This window comes from Armigeres subalbatus, chromosome 1 (genome assembly GCF_024139115.2).
Source record: "Armigeres subalbatus isolate Guangzhou_Male chromosome 1, GZ_Asu_2, whole genome shotgun sequence".
Classification (NCBI taxonomy): Eukaryota; Metazoa; Arthropoda; class Insecta; order Diptera; family Culicidae; genus Armigeres; species Armigeres subalbatus.
The window spans coordinates 29484939-29503572 of NC_085139.1; the positions used below are offsets into that span (position 1 = coordinate 29484939).

Genomic DNA, 18634 nt, shown 5'->3' on the forward strand with positions numbered 1-18634 from the left:
CGTCATTGATCTAACTGCACGAGGGCCTCTATTTTTCTGTGCTCCACTGTATTGAACTGAAAGTAATGAAAAATATGATAAAATTACGAACAAAATCAACACCTCCTGAATCGAAATCCGTCGACCGTGGACGGATTTCGAATCATAGGATCATAATCCGTACAGCTATTTTCTTACAAAATATTTAAATTAAAGCAGACCAATTGATCAGACTAACACTGTAAATAGGTTGTTATTTATGCTGCTGATCTTACTGTATTAATTGCGATTTGCAATTTAAAAACACTCACTTTCGGTACAATTGCGTCCAACACGCAAACAAAGTAGGCTCGATGCCCACGTAGCATCTTTTCAACTCTGCGTGCACACGGAGTTAAAAAGATACAGGTGTGTATCGGAAAAAAGCGTTAACGCAGCGTCACCGCGCCGATGCACACCTGCGTTATTTTAACGCTGTGTGCACACTGCGTTGAAAAGACGCTACGTGGGCATCGGGCCGTAATGAGTAATGCACACATATACGTGTGCACGACTACATTTGATGTTGGGTACCTTGCGGGGACGCGGCGATAACGCAGCTTGAAAAACCGAAACGTGAGCATCGGCCCTTAAACTTCGCGTTTGCGGGGTGGCGATTTGTTTTTTAATTATGTTATTTAATTTAACCTATTTTCCATTTCCAATGATTCATAAATTAGTCGAGTCGCAAATGGAATAGTTACAAGTGGTTACAAACTCGTCTTATGACAAGTGAAATTGCTTTGTTGTTTTTTCGGTAAAAAATATACTACACGCACATCTGAAAGTATGCTCTTCTGGGGAGAATAAATATGCTCTTTTGCGGGAGAGTGGGACTACCCACAAAAGGAGTAAATTTTGATGCATAGAAAGCATTAGTTTTACACATTTTTCCTATTTTTATGCATAGAAGTTAATCATTTGGGAATAAAAGATAATCATAATTGTGCATAATATTTATTCCTTTTTGTGTGTAGTACTTTAAAGTCATAATTGAATACTTTATAGTCAAAAGAGCATACTTCAAAGTCTTTTGTGTGTAAACTTTTTTAGCAGTGTAGGGTCTCGAATCCAATGTTGGTAGAATCATTCGCCGAATCTTAACGCAATATCATTGCGTGAGCTAACTAGCTTGCGATTCTGCAGAGAGGAAATCGTGCTTTGATAATTTAAAGAAAATGATTTCGATCCCAAAGACGTAAAAATCTAATCGAGATGTATTTTAAGGCAACATACGGAGTAATAATCCATGTTTTGAATAATTGCATTCAGCATATACAAATTATGCACTGATGCTAATCGTGGGTCGAATCATGAACCATTCTCTGGGCTATGAGCCTGTAGGATTTGACTCGCGCATGAGATTTGAGAACTTGTATTTTTCAACACTGCTCAAAGTTGAAAGAGTACAATGCTTGTTCTCACAATTGGATCTCTGTTCAATTTTAGTTTCCATTTATTGCATACTTGTCGCTTGCTTGTGGTATCGCTTGATTCTGTTTCTTTTTTACTTTTCTTTTATCTACTCCTTTCCGCTTTCAATAATACATTTTTACCGAAAAAAGCAAATAAAACAGTTTCGATCACGTGTTGATCAAAATAAAAATCATCTAAAGTTCAACCAATGCCAAGTCTTTCTAGTTTCGCAACTGTGATCATTTTGTCGAAAGCTGCAGACAACGTACGTTTGTGCTTTCTGCACAAAGCTGTGGGAAATGCTCGCAGTTAGGCACAACAGATTAGTAATCATTGATCACCAGAGGCCGATAGCAACAGAAATTCGGGATCGGAAGTGGGGCTGGGTCGGCCACACTCTACGTAGGGGCGGAAACGAAATCTGTAAACAAGCATTAGACTGGAACCCAGCGGGACATCGCAGCAGAGGCAGACCCAGAGGCTCATGGCGGCGAAGCCTCAATAAAGAAATAAAAGAAGTCGACCGAAATCTAACCTGGCAACAGGTTAAAGCGATAGCCGGGCAACGCTCAGGATGGAGATCTTTCAAGTCGGCCTTTTGCACCACCGGAGGTGTACAGGATCCGTAAGTAAATAAGTAAGATCTACCTGAGATAAACCCATGTTGATCGGCACTCAGATGTTGCTTACAGCTGAGATGAGATGTGCCAACTGGCTTCTTATTTTTCTTCTTCATTCTCGGTTTGTTCCCTGTTGTGTTTTTAGGCCACTACCATCACCGTCCCGGCAAGTGTTGTCAGAAATGTTGATTTTTTGTTGAAATTAAATTTTATTATTATTGAATTCTATGTAAACCGAGTGGCTTCATCTAACTTGTGTACTGCAACAAGCTTACAGTAAAATATGAGTGGTTCGGTTATCCCTGCGGAAAAACCACAAAAACACTAAGTTTAAGAGCAGACCAACCTCCATTTGGAACGTTGAGCAACGAAAAAAAGAAAAAGACACGCACGTTTTATCAATTCTCCTAATGCTAAGCTTTCAGTTGTTACTCGACCATATGCGATATGTGTTACCATCCCATACAGTTGCAGTTAATTTTCGATTGAAAATGGCGATGCTTAATCCAAATTGGTTAACATATTACAATTAGCGACTGGACCCAAATTGACAATTTATTGAACTCATGTGACTCTTCGCGTCACGTTTTATCTTCAGTTCATGCAACCACGACCGCTCAACGCTTCATTCTTCAATAACTTCTTCAAGTTCCGTTTTCCGTTGCGTATTATGTATTCCTAAACCGAAAAAAATAAACTTCTGCTGTAGAGTGATGATGATATCAATGCGACATTCATTAAGTTTTACTCTGATCCTATCAATACGATACTTTCATTATGTACTTCTTTGTGTTCGCTTTCTTAAGCAATGTGGGACGCCACAATTCACACTGATTCTAAAATTGCATCACCCGGTGTGTGTGTGTCTGTGTGCCTGTTCTTAAGTACCGAATCCAAACGTCCCACCGACGACAACTAGGTTCTCACGGTCGAACACTTCCATACCTATTTTTTTTTTTAAGAAAGCGTGACTCATCCCGAACGTGCTATGATTCTGCGGGAAGATTTGCGCACAAATCCCGCAAAGGTGCAGCAATTATTCATTCGTTAATCACCTGGCAGTAAAGACGCGCACTGTTGGAACTGCACTCGACCTGCTGTTCGCTATTCTGGTTAATTTTAACTCTCGTTACACAATCAATTAATTTTTGTCGGACCGTCCGGTCATCTCTCGTGTTTGGTCAGCTTTATTTAACGTAATCTACTCAGTTTCAAACGTAGGAGAAACTCTATCTCATCAATATGGCATGATTTCTTTATTTTTATAATTATTCAGTACGGATTGTTATATCAGATGGGTCATTTTCTCGAATTTCATTTTCAATAATGTGATAGATGACAATAAACAGTAATGGAAAAAAGCTGAGCGCTGTTTCAAAAATTGAAATTCGAGATACTGCAAGATCTTGGTTTGTTTGCGTTTCTAGACTTCATATAATACTCTTACGAACTTTTTTTCTGCCAGATGCCCATATTTGTCGAATGAACCATATAATTCTTTGGACACCTTCGCGGAGACGATGAAAAGGATCAATATGAAAACGGAAGATAATTAATGGGAAAGGATGAAATAATGAAATGTTCAAAGGGTATCATAAATGACCGGATGTAAACGTGGTAATTATATAAGACGAGGACGTTAGAAATTTCCTTCGATACAAAAAGGTATCTAAAAATATATTTATTTTGTAATAGATAGCGCGCACTCGGTATCGACACGTTTGAGCGAACACTGCGGATGCTGATCCCATCCATTTCCGCCCATGTACCGCGCGATCGCCGTAAATCTGAATCCGTTGTTGTTGAGACTGGAGAAGAGTATGGCACCGCACTGACTCGTACAGCCCCCACACGCAACACGCATCACCACTCAGAGGAAATAAATGATCACCTATTCGTCATAATAGTTGTTTGACTTACTAATAAGACTCTCGTACTCTCGTTTCTCGTAATCGTCTTACTTATTAAAAATAATCACGTCGATTAAAACTAATATCACAATGGCATTGATTAAGGGTAAAGTTACGCAAGTCCACGTCTTCCTTCGTGTCTTCGTTTATTCTCTCTCGCTCTTGTTATTCTTCTCATCTAATACTGCAATTCAGTTTTGTTTTAGTGTTCATATTTTGTGCAGTTTATTTCTTACTCCCTTTGTATCTACTTTTTTTTTATCTCTAGCACTGTTCAGGTCCAATTGAGTTTTGTTTTGTCATTTATATTCCTATTACACATTCCATTCGCTTTGTTCACAATTCTTGTTTTCCTTAGCGCATAAGTACTCTTGTTTCTCGTTTTGTTTAGTTTCATTTGTTTGTGATATTTTCAAACTACTGAAGCTCAAATATGTACCAGTCAACTGTTGTTATACAACGTTCATTCTTCACCATTCGGACGTACTATGACAGGTGGTGCACTGTTTAGCTTGTGGAATGTGGATCCAGAGAAGCATTCTCAACATTCGAATAAATCCATATCGTTAGAATTCATATTTTTTTAAGAGTTCACCTCCGCTTGAGTATTGAATGGAAATAAAAAAAAACAAGACACCTTTATTTTGGGTTCTGTTCGAAAACGTATCGGAACGTAAACGTAAATAATTGTTTTCTGTTCAAATACCTACACCATTCAACGAAAATCGATTTTTACCGAACGAAGATATGTTAAACATTTTGTTGACATCGTGGCCAAACGGTTAATAGCGTCACAATAGACACATGTGCTATGTAGTGTGGCTTGTGTTCTTGCTCCAGTAATGGAAAAGAAATTCCGTATTATAGTCGTCCATTGGCCGCTGCATGTATTTTTTGCAAATGTATTATCCACTGGTCGGTGTTAAGTGGTCAGTTTGTACGACCACTTGGTCGAGGACGGTGCTTCTGTATTTTGATTGCTTTCTCAGTGCGTAATCACAATTATTAAATATGGTTTCAAACAAAACAAGTCTGACATTTTTTTTACGCGTTCAATAAAAACATGATCCATTTTTTTAAAATTAACTTTTTTAAATTTTCAATAAATCCAATTCGTTCCAATTATTTTTCTATATGCTCTTCGTTCAATAAAAACTAAGTCTTGTAACTTATCCGAACTTCACATATAGGCGATGAGATTGTGGATTACAAGAAAAAAGATGGTTTTCCGGTAAAGTGATAAAAAGTAAACGGGTCGAATAGCTGAAAGCAATTCGACCGACAGCCATTTGGATCTTTACGTTCGGCTGAAACGGTTATTGGTCTAAATACGGTTTGACCGAATGCAATATACGGGCTAACAAACCATTTGCCCAAAAATACCGTTTGGCCGGAATGGTTGTTTGTTAGAACGGATCATATGGTCGAAAATGTCCTTTGGCCAAACTGGTCTTACGGCCGAAAATGTTGTTCGGCTGAACTGATTTTCTTCTTATTATTATTGGCATTACATTCCGCACTGGGATATTGCCGCCTTATTTCTAAATGTTCATTAGGCACTTGTACAGTTATTAACAGCGAGGTTTCTAAGCCTAGTTACCAATAATGTATTCGTATATCGTGAGGCTTACACGATGATACTTTTTATGCCGAACATTTCCTTGACCAAGCCAAGAGCTGAAAGCCTCTTTAATAAAGACGAAAAAACCAGCCACTTCCAGCCACTGATCTTGCATTGTAGCCGTGCATCTTACCAAACGGCTAAGGAAGGCCCGTGGCTGAACTGATCATTTGGCCGAAAAAGTCGTTTTGCGAAAATGCCCTTTGGCCATTTTGCCGACAATGCCGTTTTGTTTGTCGTTTGGTCGAATATGTAACTTTGCCAAACGTTTCACTTCTCTATTCTCACTTCTCACTTCAAATGTTTTATTTCTCACAGCGAAAAGTGAAATTTGCGAAGTGAGGAGTGGGTGAAATGTGTGAAATGAGACATCCCACTTCTCAATTCTCATTTCGCTCTTCTCACTTTTCACAGTGAAAAATTTAATGTGATATGTGCGAAGTGGGGAATGCCAACGATCATTTTGGCCAAACGACATTTTTTACCATATGACCTGTTCGGCCAAACGACATTTTGAACCAAATGACATGTTCGGTCAAGTGGCCCTTTGGGAGCGTCCACAAATTACGTAACGCTTTGAGTGAGGGGAGGGGGTGGTTGGCCAAAGTGTGACGACCCATACATAATTTTCAGACGTTTCATACAAAAAGTGTAACATAGGGGGGAGGGGGATGATTGAAAATGACCAATTTTCGCGTTACGTAATTAATGGATCTTCCCTGGATCTTCTGCGAAACTACCATTTTGGCCAAATGGCATTTTTAACCCAATGACCCGTTCTGCAGTATATCCACTTCGAATGCGGGTTTTATAAATATTCAGAGAATGTAAGGGAGGTACTGACAGAGATATTTAGTTTACTGCCGCTAACCGCAAGACAGTCCCAACTGTATATGGATGCCATATACAGATGGGACTGACTAAGTGGACCCTAATTGAAAAAAAAAAACATTCTTCACCTCTACAGAATTTTTTGCCCAAAAATAATAATTTGAGTACGCAACATTATCATTTTCGAATAATCTTGTGAATTTTCAAAACACTCTTTAACGAATTCGTGAAGTTTATCGGATTTAAATTATTTCAACATTTTAACACGGATAATGATGGTGCCGATGACGCTGATGACTACGATGATGATGATGACTTTGAGGATGGCATCAACGTAACGTTATTGTCTTCATCACCACCAATTATTGTCCCAAATACCTCCGATGGGCAGCAAAATACATCATCTCTGGACAACGAGAGGACAAAAACGAGAAAACTGAGCGGTGCTGGACAAAAGGCGCCACAAAAATGTTGGATCGTGGAATTAGCTATAAGGAAGCTTACCATCGAGCTGAAAAACTACCCCAATCATCGGATCCGCCCAAGACAAATGGACTCACAAGCGAGACTAGGCGATCTAAAAGGATACATTTCATACATGTGAAAACATAGAAGCAGCTGTCAGCTCCAGCAGCTGCCAGGTTGCAAAAAATCCTATTCAAGGATCACTCTAATGGACTCGATACCTAAAAAAAGGAAAACAGCTTATTCACTACTTCTGTGAGTGAAACGTTAGAATTGATGATGAACACTAATTTTCTGGGTTCTATTATCAGTTCAAATGAAAACCCAAATGCGAACGCAATAGGAACTGAAATCATTGAAATCAGCCATCAGATTCATGAAACAATGAACGAAATGACTGAGCTAGGAAGATCCAGAAACGACGCACGCATTCTAGCAACACATTTACTGAAAGAAAAGTCAAGTCATCATGTTTAACCCAAATACCAATTCGCTTATCAGGAAGGTAAATCATCAGTAACCGCATTACATGCAGTTGTTACAAAATTAGAAAAATCTTTTAAAGCAAAAGAAATTTCCTTTGCTGCTTTCTTAGATACAGAGGGAGCTTTTGATTACACTTTTCATAATTCCATAAAAAAGGCAATGTCGAATCGTGGTTTCGATAAATGCATTGTAAATTGGATTAAGGAAGTGTTAACAAAAAGAGAAATATCAGCTAACCTCGACAACTCTCACATTAGTTTAGATCAATCAGAGGGTGCCCACAAGAAGGGGTATTATCACCTTTACTATGGTCTTTAATAGTTGACGATCTTCTCAAATACCTGATAGCCTAGGGCTTCTTTATAAGACATTGTCAACACAATTCTCCTCGCGGGATAAGTGGACATCTGGCTATTTGGAGAGAAGTGTATCGAACAGCATTGTTTGTTACACTGCCGGCTCCCTCCTCGAAGGTAGAGCAGGTGCAGGCGTCTATTCACGTAAGCTGAGATTGGAACAGTCCAGCTCACTGGGTAAACACTGGACTGTCTTCCAAGTGAAAATATTTGCCACCATGTGTGGAGTGCAATCCGCACTGCCACAACGCATTATGGGCAAAGTAATATTCTTCTGTTCAGATAACCAAGCAACTAATAAGGCTCTCGCTTCAGCCAACTCAAGGTCGAAGATAGTAATCGCATGTTGAACTCAAATTGAGGAACTGAATTCATTTAATACTTTACACCTGGCCATTCTTCCATAGATGGAAACGAATTTTCTGATGAGTTAGCTCGTAATGGAGCATCACATGGCATTTGGCCGAATAGGACATTTGGCCGAATAGGACATTTAGCCGAATAGGACATTTGGCCGAATAGGACATTTGGCCGAATAGGACATTTGGCCGAATAAGACATTTGGCCGAATAGGACATTTGGCCGAATATGACATTTGGCCGAATAGGACATTCGACGGAATAGGACATTTTGCCGAATAGGTCATTTGAAAAGTGAGAAATTAGGTGTGAAAAGTGAGACGTCTCACTATACCAAGTGAGTAGTGCAAAGTAAGACGTCTCACTACTCACTTTTCACAGTGAGAAGTGAGAAGCGAGACATCTCACTTCTCACTGTGAAAAGTGAGTAGAGAGACGTCTTACTTTGCACTACTCACTTGTTACAGTGAGACGTCTCACTTTTCACACCTCATTTCTCTCTACTCACTCCTCATTTTTCACTACTCACTGTAATAAATGAGAAGTGAGAAGTAAGTAGTGAGACACTTTGCGCTACTCAGTTTTTACAGTGAGAAGTGAGAAATGAGACGTCTCACTTCTCACTGTGAAAAGTGAGTAGTACGAAGTGAAAAGTAAGACGTCTCACTACTCACTTCTCAGTTTTTACTGTGAGCAGTGAGAAATGAGGAGTGAGAAGTGAGACGTCTCACTACTCACTATTCTCACTACAACAAGCGGAGAAAGCCGAACATACAGAGCCCTGCTGCCGATTGGACGAATCTTACTTAAGGAGGTCGAATAGTGATGCTTTCATCACTAGTGTTGGTAGAGTCATGCTCAGATCTCACTCACCGAAGCCTCATGCACGTGCTGTCTCGCTTGCGATTCTGCATAGAAAGCATCGTGCATGATTTTTTTACGCAGAATCACATCGTTTCGCTCGTTCGCCGAAAAGTGATTTCGCTCTTAAAAGTGTTAATACCCAATCGAAGCGTATTTTATGCTTACGTATGGATTTGTTATCCATTGTTTTAAGCAAAGAAAGTTGTTCCGATGAATTTAACGAAGAAGAACTTGCAAAAATCATGCAATGATGCAAATCGCGAGTCGAATCATGGACGATTCTCTGGGCCATGAGTCGGGTGAGGTTTGCCTCGCGCTTGATTTGAATCGTGTATGAGAAGAATTTGAGTTTTTACCAACACTGCTCATCACACGGAAGTAATGGTACTTAACAGGCTTCGAATTCGGTCCGACGAACGATAATTGGCGACGTACGGGGACTGTGCTCTCGGAACCTGGCCACCGGGGGGTTGTAGCGTGCTGGTAGCTCCACGACAATTTTGGGCTACTGTCGGGTGGATTTCCCTCGACTGACTAACGAGTTCACTCCCCTCCGTTTAGCTACCTCGAAAGGCGGGCCTTGGCGAATGGTCACCCTCAACAAAATTGACGGGAGCTTAAGTTGGCAACATGCACTTCAAAACAAGTTTGAGAATGCTGCAACCAAGTCAATCTATATTGAGTACCAGGACACTGTGGAATAGATGGTACCGTGACCTGCCCTAATTCCGCGCATCGCCTAATACCGTGGTTTTCATAAAAAATCAGATCCTGGCTATCATGGACATCACATTATTTGGTGAAATGTTTGAATGTAATATGTTTGAACATTTCATCAAATAATACGATGTCCATGATAGCCAGGTTCTGATTTTTGAGGAAAACCACGGTATTAGGCGATGCGCGGAATTAGGGCAGGTCACGGTAACGAAAAAGCCGATATGCTGGTGAGACTCGGATCAACAAGTCGATTTACAGGACCGGAACCTTTTTGCAGCTTGCCAACTTTTTCTTTTCGTTTGGAGCTGAAGGTATGGAAATTTATGAAAATAGAAACCAATTTTAGGAACACAACCAATGCCAGGCAATCGAAACGCTTTATCACTCCAAATGTTTCCATGACTCGCAACATTTTAGAATTATCTAAAAGAGACCTAAGCACTTTTACGGGTCTCATTACAGGCCATTGTCCGAGTCGGGAAACTTAAAAATGATCTGTGTTGCTGCTGTGACATAGAAAAAGAAGATTCGGGGCATCTGTCAATCAATTTGTTTGGCAATTTTTCGAACAAGACGAAAGTTCTTCACCAACGGGCTTATATAACCACTTGAGATTGATAGAACAAATCCCAATTCGGTTGTGCATTTCATTTGAAAAACTGAGCCGTGTTGTTGGAGAGAAGCTGTTAGTCAAACAATGGCGCTCACTTCCAATAGCGATACGCCATAATGACATAGCTAGAAAAAAAAGGGGAATATATTATAATAGAACCTTCCAGGATCGGCTTTTGAATGAGTGGCGTTGGTTGCACATAACGCCATTGAGACTTTCACCTCGCAGATGGTTAGAGCGATGTTTTCGATATAGTGGGAACAACGCTTCAGGATGTGGCAGTTTTTCACACTGGACTTCAATCACTGGACAATCGTATATCACAAACATATCAATACTGGTAATCTACTTTTTCAACGATGAAGGAAAACTATTTAGCATCACAATAACAAAAATCGACAGGAGCAAAAAATCACTTCGCTTTGTGCTGTGACCGTGTTGCCTACACCGAAAAACATCAACGACATTTCGCAGCTTCTAGGGCTGTGAAATATTTTGCGACGTTTATTCCCAAGAACAAACTTTTACAAGTGCCAGCTAGGCCACTACCACCTCGGCATGATCTGCCTAGGATCCGAAGTATAACACGCGTCAATACCGAAGCTCCATCACTGCTAGAGATTCAAACAGCCATCCAAAGCATGAAATCGAATAAAGCCCCTGGGGTTGATCGCATATCAACCGAGATGCACAAAGCTGACCTCATGACATCCGCTCAACTGGATGCAAGGCATCTTAGTGAAGGTACCTAAAACGTGTGACCTGACTGTATGTGATAACTGGCGATGTTGCTGTGTATCGTTCTCAAAGTTCTATGCAAAGTTATCCTAGCCCGGATTCAGGAAAAGATCGATGCGACTCTCCGGCGGCAGCAGGCCGGATTCCGTGCCGGAAGATCCTGTGTGGACCTTTTTGTCACGCTCCGTATCATTCAGGAGCAGGTCAATGAAATCCAAGAATCCCTTTACTTGGTATTCATTGACTACGAAAAAGCTTTCGACCGTCTCAATCACGAGAATATGTGGGGCGCCCTGAGACGCAAGGGGGTTCCTGAGAAAATCATCGGCCTCACCAAGGCACAGTACGAGGCCTTTTCGTGTAGAGTGCTGCACAATGGGGTCCTGTCCGACCCTATCCGGGTCGTAGCTGGTGTGAGGCAAGGATGTATTCTATCACCGTTACTGTTCCTCATCGTAATAGATGAGATTCTGGTACCAAGATCGGTTTAGCTAATCCGCACGGTTGGGTTTCAGCCAACTATGAATTTAACCGACGAAAAAAAAAATCACAAACAATCGAACAAAATTCAGGAAGTAGTTACCAAGCTGTGAAAGTTCAGGTTAACCAAGAAATTAATTAATTCCTACCGTGTACAATCAATTTTGGGTGTATGCTTCGCGAAAATGTATTGAAAGCTGGTCGATTATTAACAAGTCTATAGGAGTTTTGTACAAAACTATTCTCGTGGTCGTATATCATGTCATAAACAAATCGGCACTCATTCGCATGATAAAAATTACCATAAGCCATCCCGATCCTGTGCTTGAGATTAGCATTTGGCATAATTTTTGATTAGTAATGTCATATCAATAGATGGTTGAATCCTCTGTTTATTCTGCTCTTTAATTGCCATCTAGTCAAAATTGACTTTATTTAATTAGTAATCAGCCCACAGCTGTTACAATTGCTTATCCGATTCGGTGTCTGTATGTGCCAACGGTCTAGTTATTACATTCAACTTATACCCAAGTAACCATTAGCACTATATTACGCCAAACCGCCATATAGGGCCAATATACGGCTTTTTAAAAGCTTATAAGCATTGAGGTAGCACTATAAGGCCGATTTGGCGGAATATACAGCTAATTGATTACATGGGTAGAGGTAAACCTGTATTCTCGTTTACACGAGATCGATACTTTCGATATTTTTCCATCATTAGAAAGAGCATTCGAACGCAAACATGAATATGAGTGAGACAAACTTTTTTATACACAGGATTCTCTTTGTAAACAAATTACATTTTCTCAGTTTTTCATTTATCTAAAATATGTATCGCGCACTATTTTCCATCTAATTCTCCTTGAATTTTCAAAGATTTTTTGGAACATGTTACATAGTTTTCTGAGGTAAATTGAAGCAAAACGATTAAAAATACTACCGAAAAAAATCGTGAAAAAACAGAAGTAGTATGGCAGAGCTTGGAATTCAATCGACCACAATATCGTAACAAAGCAAATGAAAATATTTGAAATTATTTTCTAAAAATTTAGTTGTAAAATAATTAATATGAATTTATAACTCCGCACTAAAAGAGGTGATAAACTTTGCTTCATGCAAATTAAAAAATCTTGAGCTTGAGCTTGACTGACTGCTCGTAGTTGCTACTCCATTATGACCAGATCAGCTGTTTTTGCACAGGGAACCCACACGGAAGAAATAAACTACCCAATAGTGAGTTTAATTCACCCAACCTCGAACATCCGTACGGGAAGCCAAAATTGAGTAAGTAGGGTCGAAGTAGTTTGCCTTTACTCCCATGTAAAAAAGTACCCAACGGAAAATTTATTGACCCAAATTTAAGTTTAATTCACTTAATTTCGACCTCAGGTAATAAAACTAAAAATTGGCTTCCCGTATTGAACTGGCGTCGTTGGATTGTTTGGCTCTTTTGTTTTTGACAACAAAAGAAAGAGTGGATGAAAGCGAAGAGAAAAAATAACTCAAAAGTAGGTTTAAAAGTACTCAATTTTGGGTACTTTTTTTCTTCCGTGCACAGATGTTTGCTTGGGACTAGCTCACATCTTCAATGTACAAGTACTGGTGATCTCATTTTTGTTAGGTCATACTGGCGCCTGCCACGTCAGAATGCAAGTCAATGTAGGGAAGGGGGAGAAAATGATGATGCAATCACTCGCCCACTGCAAGCCGAATATACCTCTGCACTTGCCACGAGATCATAAGGAATTTATTGGAATTTTTAGGTTAGGTTCAAGAGGCAGAGGTCCCCCGTCTTGGTTAACGAGCTGCCAATGTGGTAGATAGGAGAAAACATTTGATGGAATTTTCAATTGGATGAAGGAAAACGAGCTTTTTAGTTCATTTCCAATTCTGCAGCTACTGCTAGAATAGTCAAGTTGAAGGTATAGGATAGAAATGGAAATGGTATGGGAAGTCCATTTCCAGTTCTAGCGATTGCTAGAACATGAGAAATATAGAGAAAGATACAAAGTAGGAGAATGGAACGGACCTGGGTTTGAACCCACGACCTCCTGCGTATGAGGCAAAAGCAGTAGCCATATGACTACCGAGCCCGTTTGCAACATGCAAATTAAAAGATCTACATAAAAAAGACTTTGAACACGATCAATAATTGCATAATAAAGCAAAGTTCAATGAAAAAATGACTAAATGTTTGTCTATAATCTTAGTACAGACCTGGATGGTCGAAACTCGAAATGGTGGTAGGTGTTGTAATTCTCAAGCATCTCATTTCAGAAGTTTTTTTTATATTACCAAACTGTCCCACTTCCCATAACTAAACAGTGTCACAGCTATCACCACTCAAAAACCATACTCCCATCGCCCTCAACAACGGAAAACAGACCTTCCTGCTTTACGGGGCGTCATTTCTTCAATTCCAACATTGTCTAGCCTCTTCCGTTCCTTTTCGATATGATTGATTGTTTTGCGTAATTATAAGTTGTATAATTTAAGTAACTCGTTACCTTTCACCTGTGCTCGGTACAGTCTCGCTTCGTATTCTTTCTTCTTGTTTTGACCGGTCAAGCCGGGGATCAGCACTCGCAGTGTTCGCTTTTTTTTAAAGAAGGCACATTAATTACTTCTTACCTCTCACAATTTAAATGGACAAAAAAAAACACACTAGGGATAGATACATTACCGTTTTACGATACTGATTTTGATGGTGGGGAATGTTCGAATCATGCAATCCAGAAACGCAACGACGCGTACACGATCCTAACTCTTCCCGGGGGGAAATCATAGCACAGTTCGAGAGCAGTTTCGCAAATAGGTATGCAGGTGATAGGAACCGCGCAAAAATATCACCTTCCTCCTTGATGAAGACCGACACATCAGTCAGTGCTGAAATCATATCAACCATTCGACACTTTTACGTTCCACCCAAGTCCGCTACTGAGCTTGATGCGTGTCATCGGGTCGGGGCTGCTGCTGCTGGTGGTGCTGGTGCGGACGCGATGCTATCTGGGTTTCGGTCATCTCGGCCAAGGAATCCATCGAGCGGATCGAGTCCTGGGATGTGAGCGACGAGTTCTTGAACATGGTGGTCAAGGAATCGCGCGCCAGCTGACCCAGATGGCTGGTTTGTAGGATGCCGATGCTACCACCACTGGGTGGCGGAATGGGTGATCCATCGGCCATGTTGCTGCTGATGCTGATGCCACTGCTGTTGGTGGTAGTGCTTCCGGCGCTCGTTCCCAGGATAGACGTCGACAAGGGTGGGTTCAAGCCTGTGCCAACGCTACCGCCACCACCGCCGCCGTATTTGTTCGTGAGCGTGTCGATGTCATCCTCGGAATCTTCGTAGTCGCCGCCTAAGTGGAATATTACTTTCGGATGGGGTGATCCAGCCGCCGTCGCTATCGGGGCTGGCACTGCCGCACCAACTGGAGTGGTTATGGCTTGCGATGATGGGGGAGGATTTACTAAGAGCTTATTGTTAATGGTGTTCTCAGGGGAGATGTTCTCCTTGATTTCCGCCTTCAACTGACTAGGCATGCTGTCCACGCTGAAGGCTGGTAGCTGGGGCGATTGTTGAGAGTGACTAACCGCATGCACCTGGGGAGTGATGGTGTTCTCCGGCGACACGTTTACCTTCAGAACTTTATCCTCGTCCTTTGCTGATTTGGTTGCCCACCCGAACAAACCTCCCATGGGGCTTTCCTTCCGTGAAGGAGGTTGCGAAGAGGAAGTGTTCTCCTTCGCAGCAGTTGAGCTCCCCCCGCCGGTTGTTACAGTTCCACATTCGGAACTCGGTGGACTAGATTTGCTGGAGGAGAATGGGTTATGGAATATGGACATCAACTTTTCGATAGCTGGCGAGTAGCCACTGTTGCCACCGGATAAAGCCGTCGAACCGCTGTCCGCTTTCGGGTGGTTACCGATAGATGGTATCCACGAGGTTTTCCGCACTCGGGGTGGCTTCTCCGAGGATTTACCCGCACCTGCTGCTAGATAAGGCACATTTAGTGTAATTCATTTATTTTAGGGCAGCTTCACAGTGGTCTATTGGTTCATTTATTTTCTACTTTAGATCTAGCTTAAGAAGACGAGATGAGCCAGCCTTGGGCTGAAAGTCTCGCTTATAAAGACATAAAAAAATAGTTTAAGAATACAAAAATGCGTAGTTTAATTGCCCCTCTTCAAAGTTTTTACAAGACACACGGTGAAATTTCCCTTTTTTGTAAACCTGTAGCAAATCTTTTACTTACCTGGTTTAGCGTCTTTTTCCAAGCTCTGGATCGACGTCAGGGTGTTTTCATTGGAATTCCCACAGCTGCTGGCCGGATGTGCCGTCAAACGGGCAGCGACGACACCTCCGACCAGCGAAGACGATCCGCCCGAACACGACGACACCGAAACCGACGACAGATCTTGCACATCGTACAACGATTCCTGCGAGCTAGTGCTCATTTCCAGACTAGACAAGCTATTGTTTTTCACCTTTAACAGATTGGCATTGACCAATATGCTGGGCGGTTCTTTGATCGTTGGAATCAACGATTGTGGTTGTGGCTTTTGCTGGTGTTGTTGCTGTTGTTGTTGTTGTTGTTGTTGTTTTTGTGGGATAAGTGTTATGTCTCCCTGTTGACTGGACGTGGACTTCACTAGCGGAGCCGTGCTCACCGATCCGATCGATATCGACGAAGACGACGGTGACGTAACGATTAGATCGAAGCTTTCGTCCGTCGAACTGATGGAGGTATTGCGGAAATGTGCGTTATCGATCGAATCGATGCTGCTACTAATAGACGAGCAGCAACTGTCGTCCATTGTGGAGGAGTGCGTTCGAGTATGTCCGGTGCTTGGATAGGATCCTGCGGCTCCGCTCATGAACCGTTTCACTTCGAGATCGGGGCTTTCGATCGATGTCGACGAGATAACCGAATCGTTTAGTGTGCTGCTGGTGGAAGGTAGTCTTGTATGTTTGGACTTTGGTGTCGGTGGGACTGAAGCTGGTGTTGCTGGCAAGGACGGTGGGAATTGTGTTTGCTGGGGATGTGATGGTAGCTGTGACAGCACAAGAGGTGCCTGCTGCAGTAGCTGTTGGTGTTGTACGAGCACCGGTGGCAGAGGCGTATTAGTGGCAACCGATTGCAGAATCGGAGACGATGTTAGTTTCGGTGAACTGACGAATGAGGACAATGCAGGGGCTGAACTGCTGCTGGAAGGTGGCATCCGACTGATGCCACTGGTAACGAGCGGTGATGGCGATATGGACGAAGATGACAGTTTCCCTAGCGGGTAGTTAGGCACAGACGACGACGACGATGCCGGCTCCTCTACGGTCACAACGCGAAAACGCGAATTTGCCGCGAAGAACAGTGTCGGCGAGCTTCCCGTCGATGAGGGCGACGGTGAGGTAGATGTATTGCTCGTGTTGTTGATACTGGTGAGGCTACTGGTACTGCCGGTAGACTCGCCGACACGTGTCACCTGGAAACGATTCCGCGAAGGACTCGGCACCGGAGATGCAATGGGTGATGGGATCGGACTTGGCAATGGAGAACGTAAACGCCCACCGGTTTTCTTGTTGGGGTCCAGCAGATGGTGATGGTGCTTCTCGCCGACGGTTGTCCCGGTCGGAGGTGCGCGAATCGATGGACAGGTAAGTGAGATTTTTCGCGAACTGAAGTGGGATGCACGTAGGCGCTTCATGGAGGTGCTGATCGGTTCCGATTGTTCCGGCGGGTTCTTATTACGCTCACACTGAGCACGAATGTTATTCAGAAGGCGGGTATACTCCGGGCCAATATCGAGCGAGCTTCCCTGGAAGGAGCAAAAACACGAAGTAATCAATGACAAGTTAGGAATCATTATTCGATCGTTATTATGGGCAGCTTAGTTTGCTTGGCAAAAAATTTAACAGCCTCAAGGCCAAACAGGAAAACTTCCAAAAGAAAATTAATTTAAAAAAACTTGAAGAAAGTAAGTTACAAACAACGGAAGCTTAAAAAGCTTCCTGCACAAGCTCGGAAGGCTTCCAGCAGAAGCTTAGAAGGCTTCCAGCAAAAGCTTAGAAGGCTTCCTGCAGAAGCTTAGAAGGCTTCCTGCAGAAGCTTAGAAGGCTTCCTTCAGAAGCTTAGAAGGCTTCCAACAGAAACTTGGAAGGCTTCCAGCAGAAGCTTGGGAGGCTTCCAACAGATGCTTGGGAGGCTTCACACAGAAGCTTTGGAGGCTTGCAACAGAAACTTGGGAAGTTTTTTACAGAAACTTTGGAGGATTCCAGCAGAAGCTTGAGAAGCTTACAGCAGAAGCTTGGGAAGCTTCCAGCACAAGCTTGGGAAGCTTCCAGCACAAGCTTGGGAAGCTTCCAGCAGAAGCTTGGGAAGCTTCCAGCAGAAGCTTGGGAAGCTTCCAGCAGAAGCTTGGAAAGCTTCCAGCAGAAGCTTTGGGGCTTCCAGTCGAAGCTTGGGAGGCATCCAGCAGAAACTTGGGAAGCTTTCAGCAGAAACTTGGGAAGCTTTCAGCAGAAGCTAGGAAAGCTTCCAGCAGAAGCTTGGAAAGTTTCCAGCAGAAGCTTGGAAAGCTTCCAGCAGAAGCTAGGAAAGCTTCCAGCAGAAGCTTGGAAAGTTTCCAGCAGAAGCTTGGAAAGCTTCCAGCAGAAGCTTGGAAAGCTTCCAGCAGAAGCTTGGAAAGCTTCCAGCAGAAGCTTGGAAAGCTTCCAGCAGAAGCTTGGAAAGCTTCCAGCAGAAGCTTAGGCTTCCAGCAGAAGCTTGGAAAGCTTCCAGCAGAAGCTTGCAGAGCTTCAGCAGAAGCTTGGAAAGCTTCCAGCAGAAGCTTGGAAGCTTCCAGCAGAAGCTTGGAAAGCTTCCAGCAGAAGCTTGGAAGCTTCCAGCAGAAGCTTGGAAGCTTCCAGCAGCTTAGAGCTTCCAGCAGAAGCTTGGAAAGCTTCCACCAGGAGCTTGGCAAGCTCCCCCCAGAAGCCCGGCAAGCTGCCCGCAGGAGCTTGGAAAGCTTCCAGCAGAAGCTTGGAAAGCTTCCAGCAGAAGCTTGGAAAGCTTCCAGCAGAAGCTTGGAAAGCTTCGAGCAGAGCTTGGAAAGCTTCCAGCAGAAGCTTAGGCTTCCAGCAGAAGCTGCTTCCAGCAGCTT

General features: G+C 42.5%; 1 protein-coding gene across 6 annotated transcripts in view; it reads right to left on the reverse strand.

Moving 5' to 3' along the window:
- Window positions 1-2421: 2421 nt before the first annotated feature.
- The window catches only part of LOC134223345 (serine-rich adhesin for platelets), a 160597-nt gene continuing 144384 nt past the window's right edge, over window positions 2422-18634 (reverse strand). For 2 of the 6 annotated variants that reach the window (XM_062702495.1, XM_062702502.1), the window contains exons 6-7: window positions 15754-17311; window positions 13963-15492 (exon numbers count right to left, since the gene is read on the reverse strand). In XM_062702495.1, the coding sequence (XP_062558479.1) occupies window positions 14435-15492; window positions 15754-17311 (2616 nt within the window). In that variant the 3' untranslated portion in view covers window positions 13963-14434. Of the gene's footprint in view, window positions 2733-2766; window positions 3000-13962; window positions 15493-15753; window positions 17312-18634 lie in introns of those variants that run through there. The other 4 variants (XR_009982544.1, XR_009982548.1, XR_009982536.1 and 1 more) reach the window with 4 other exon arrangements.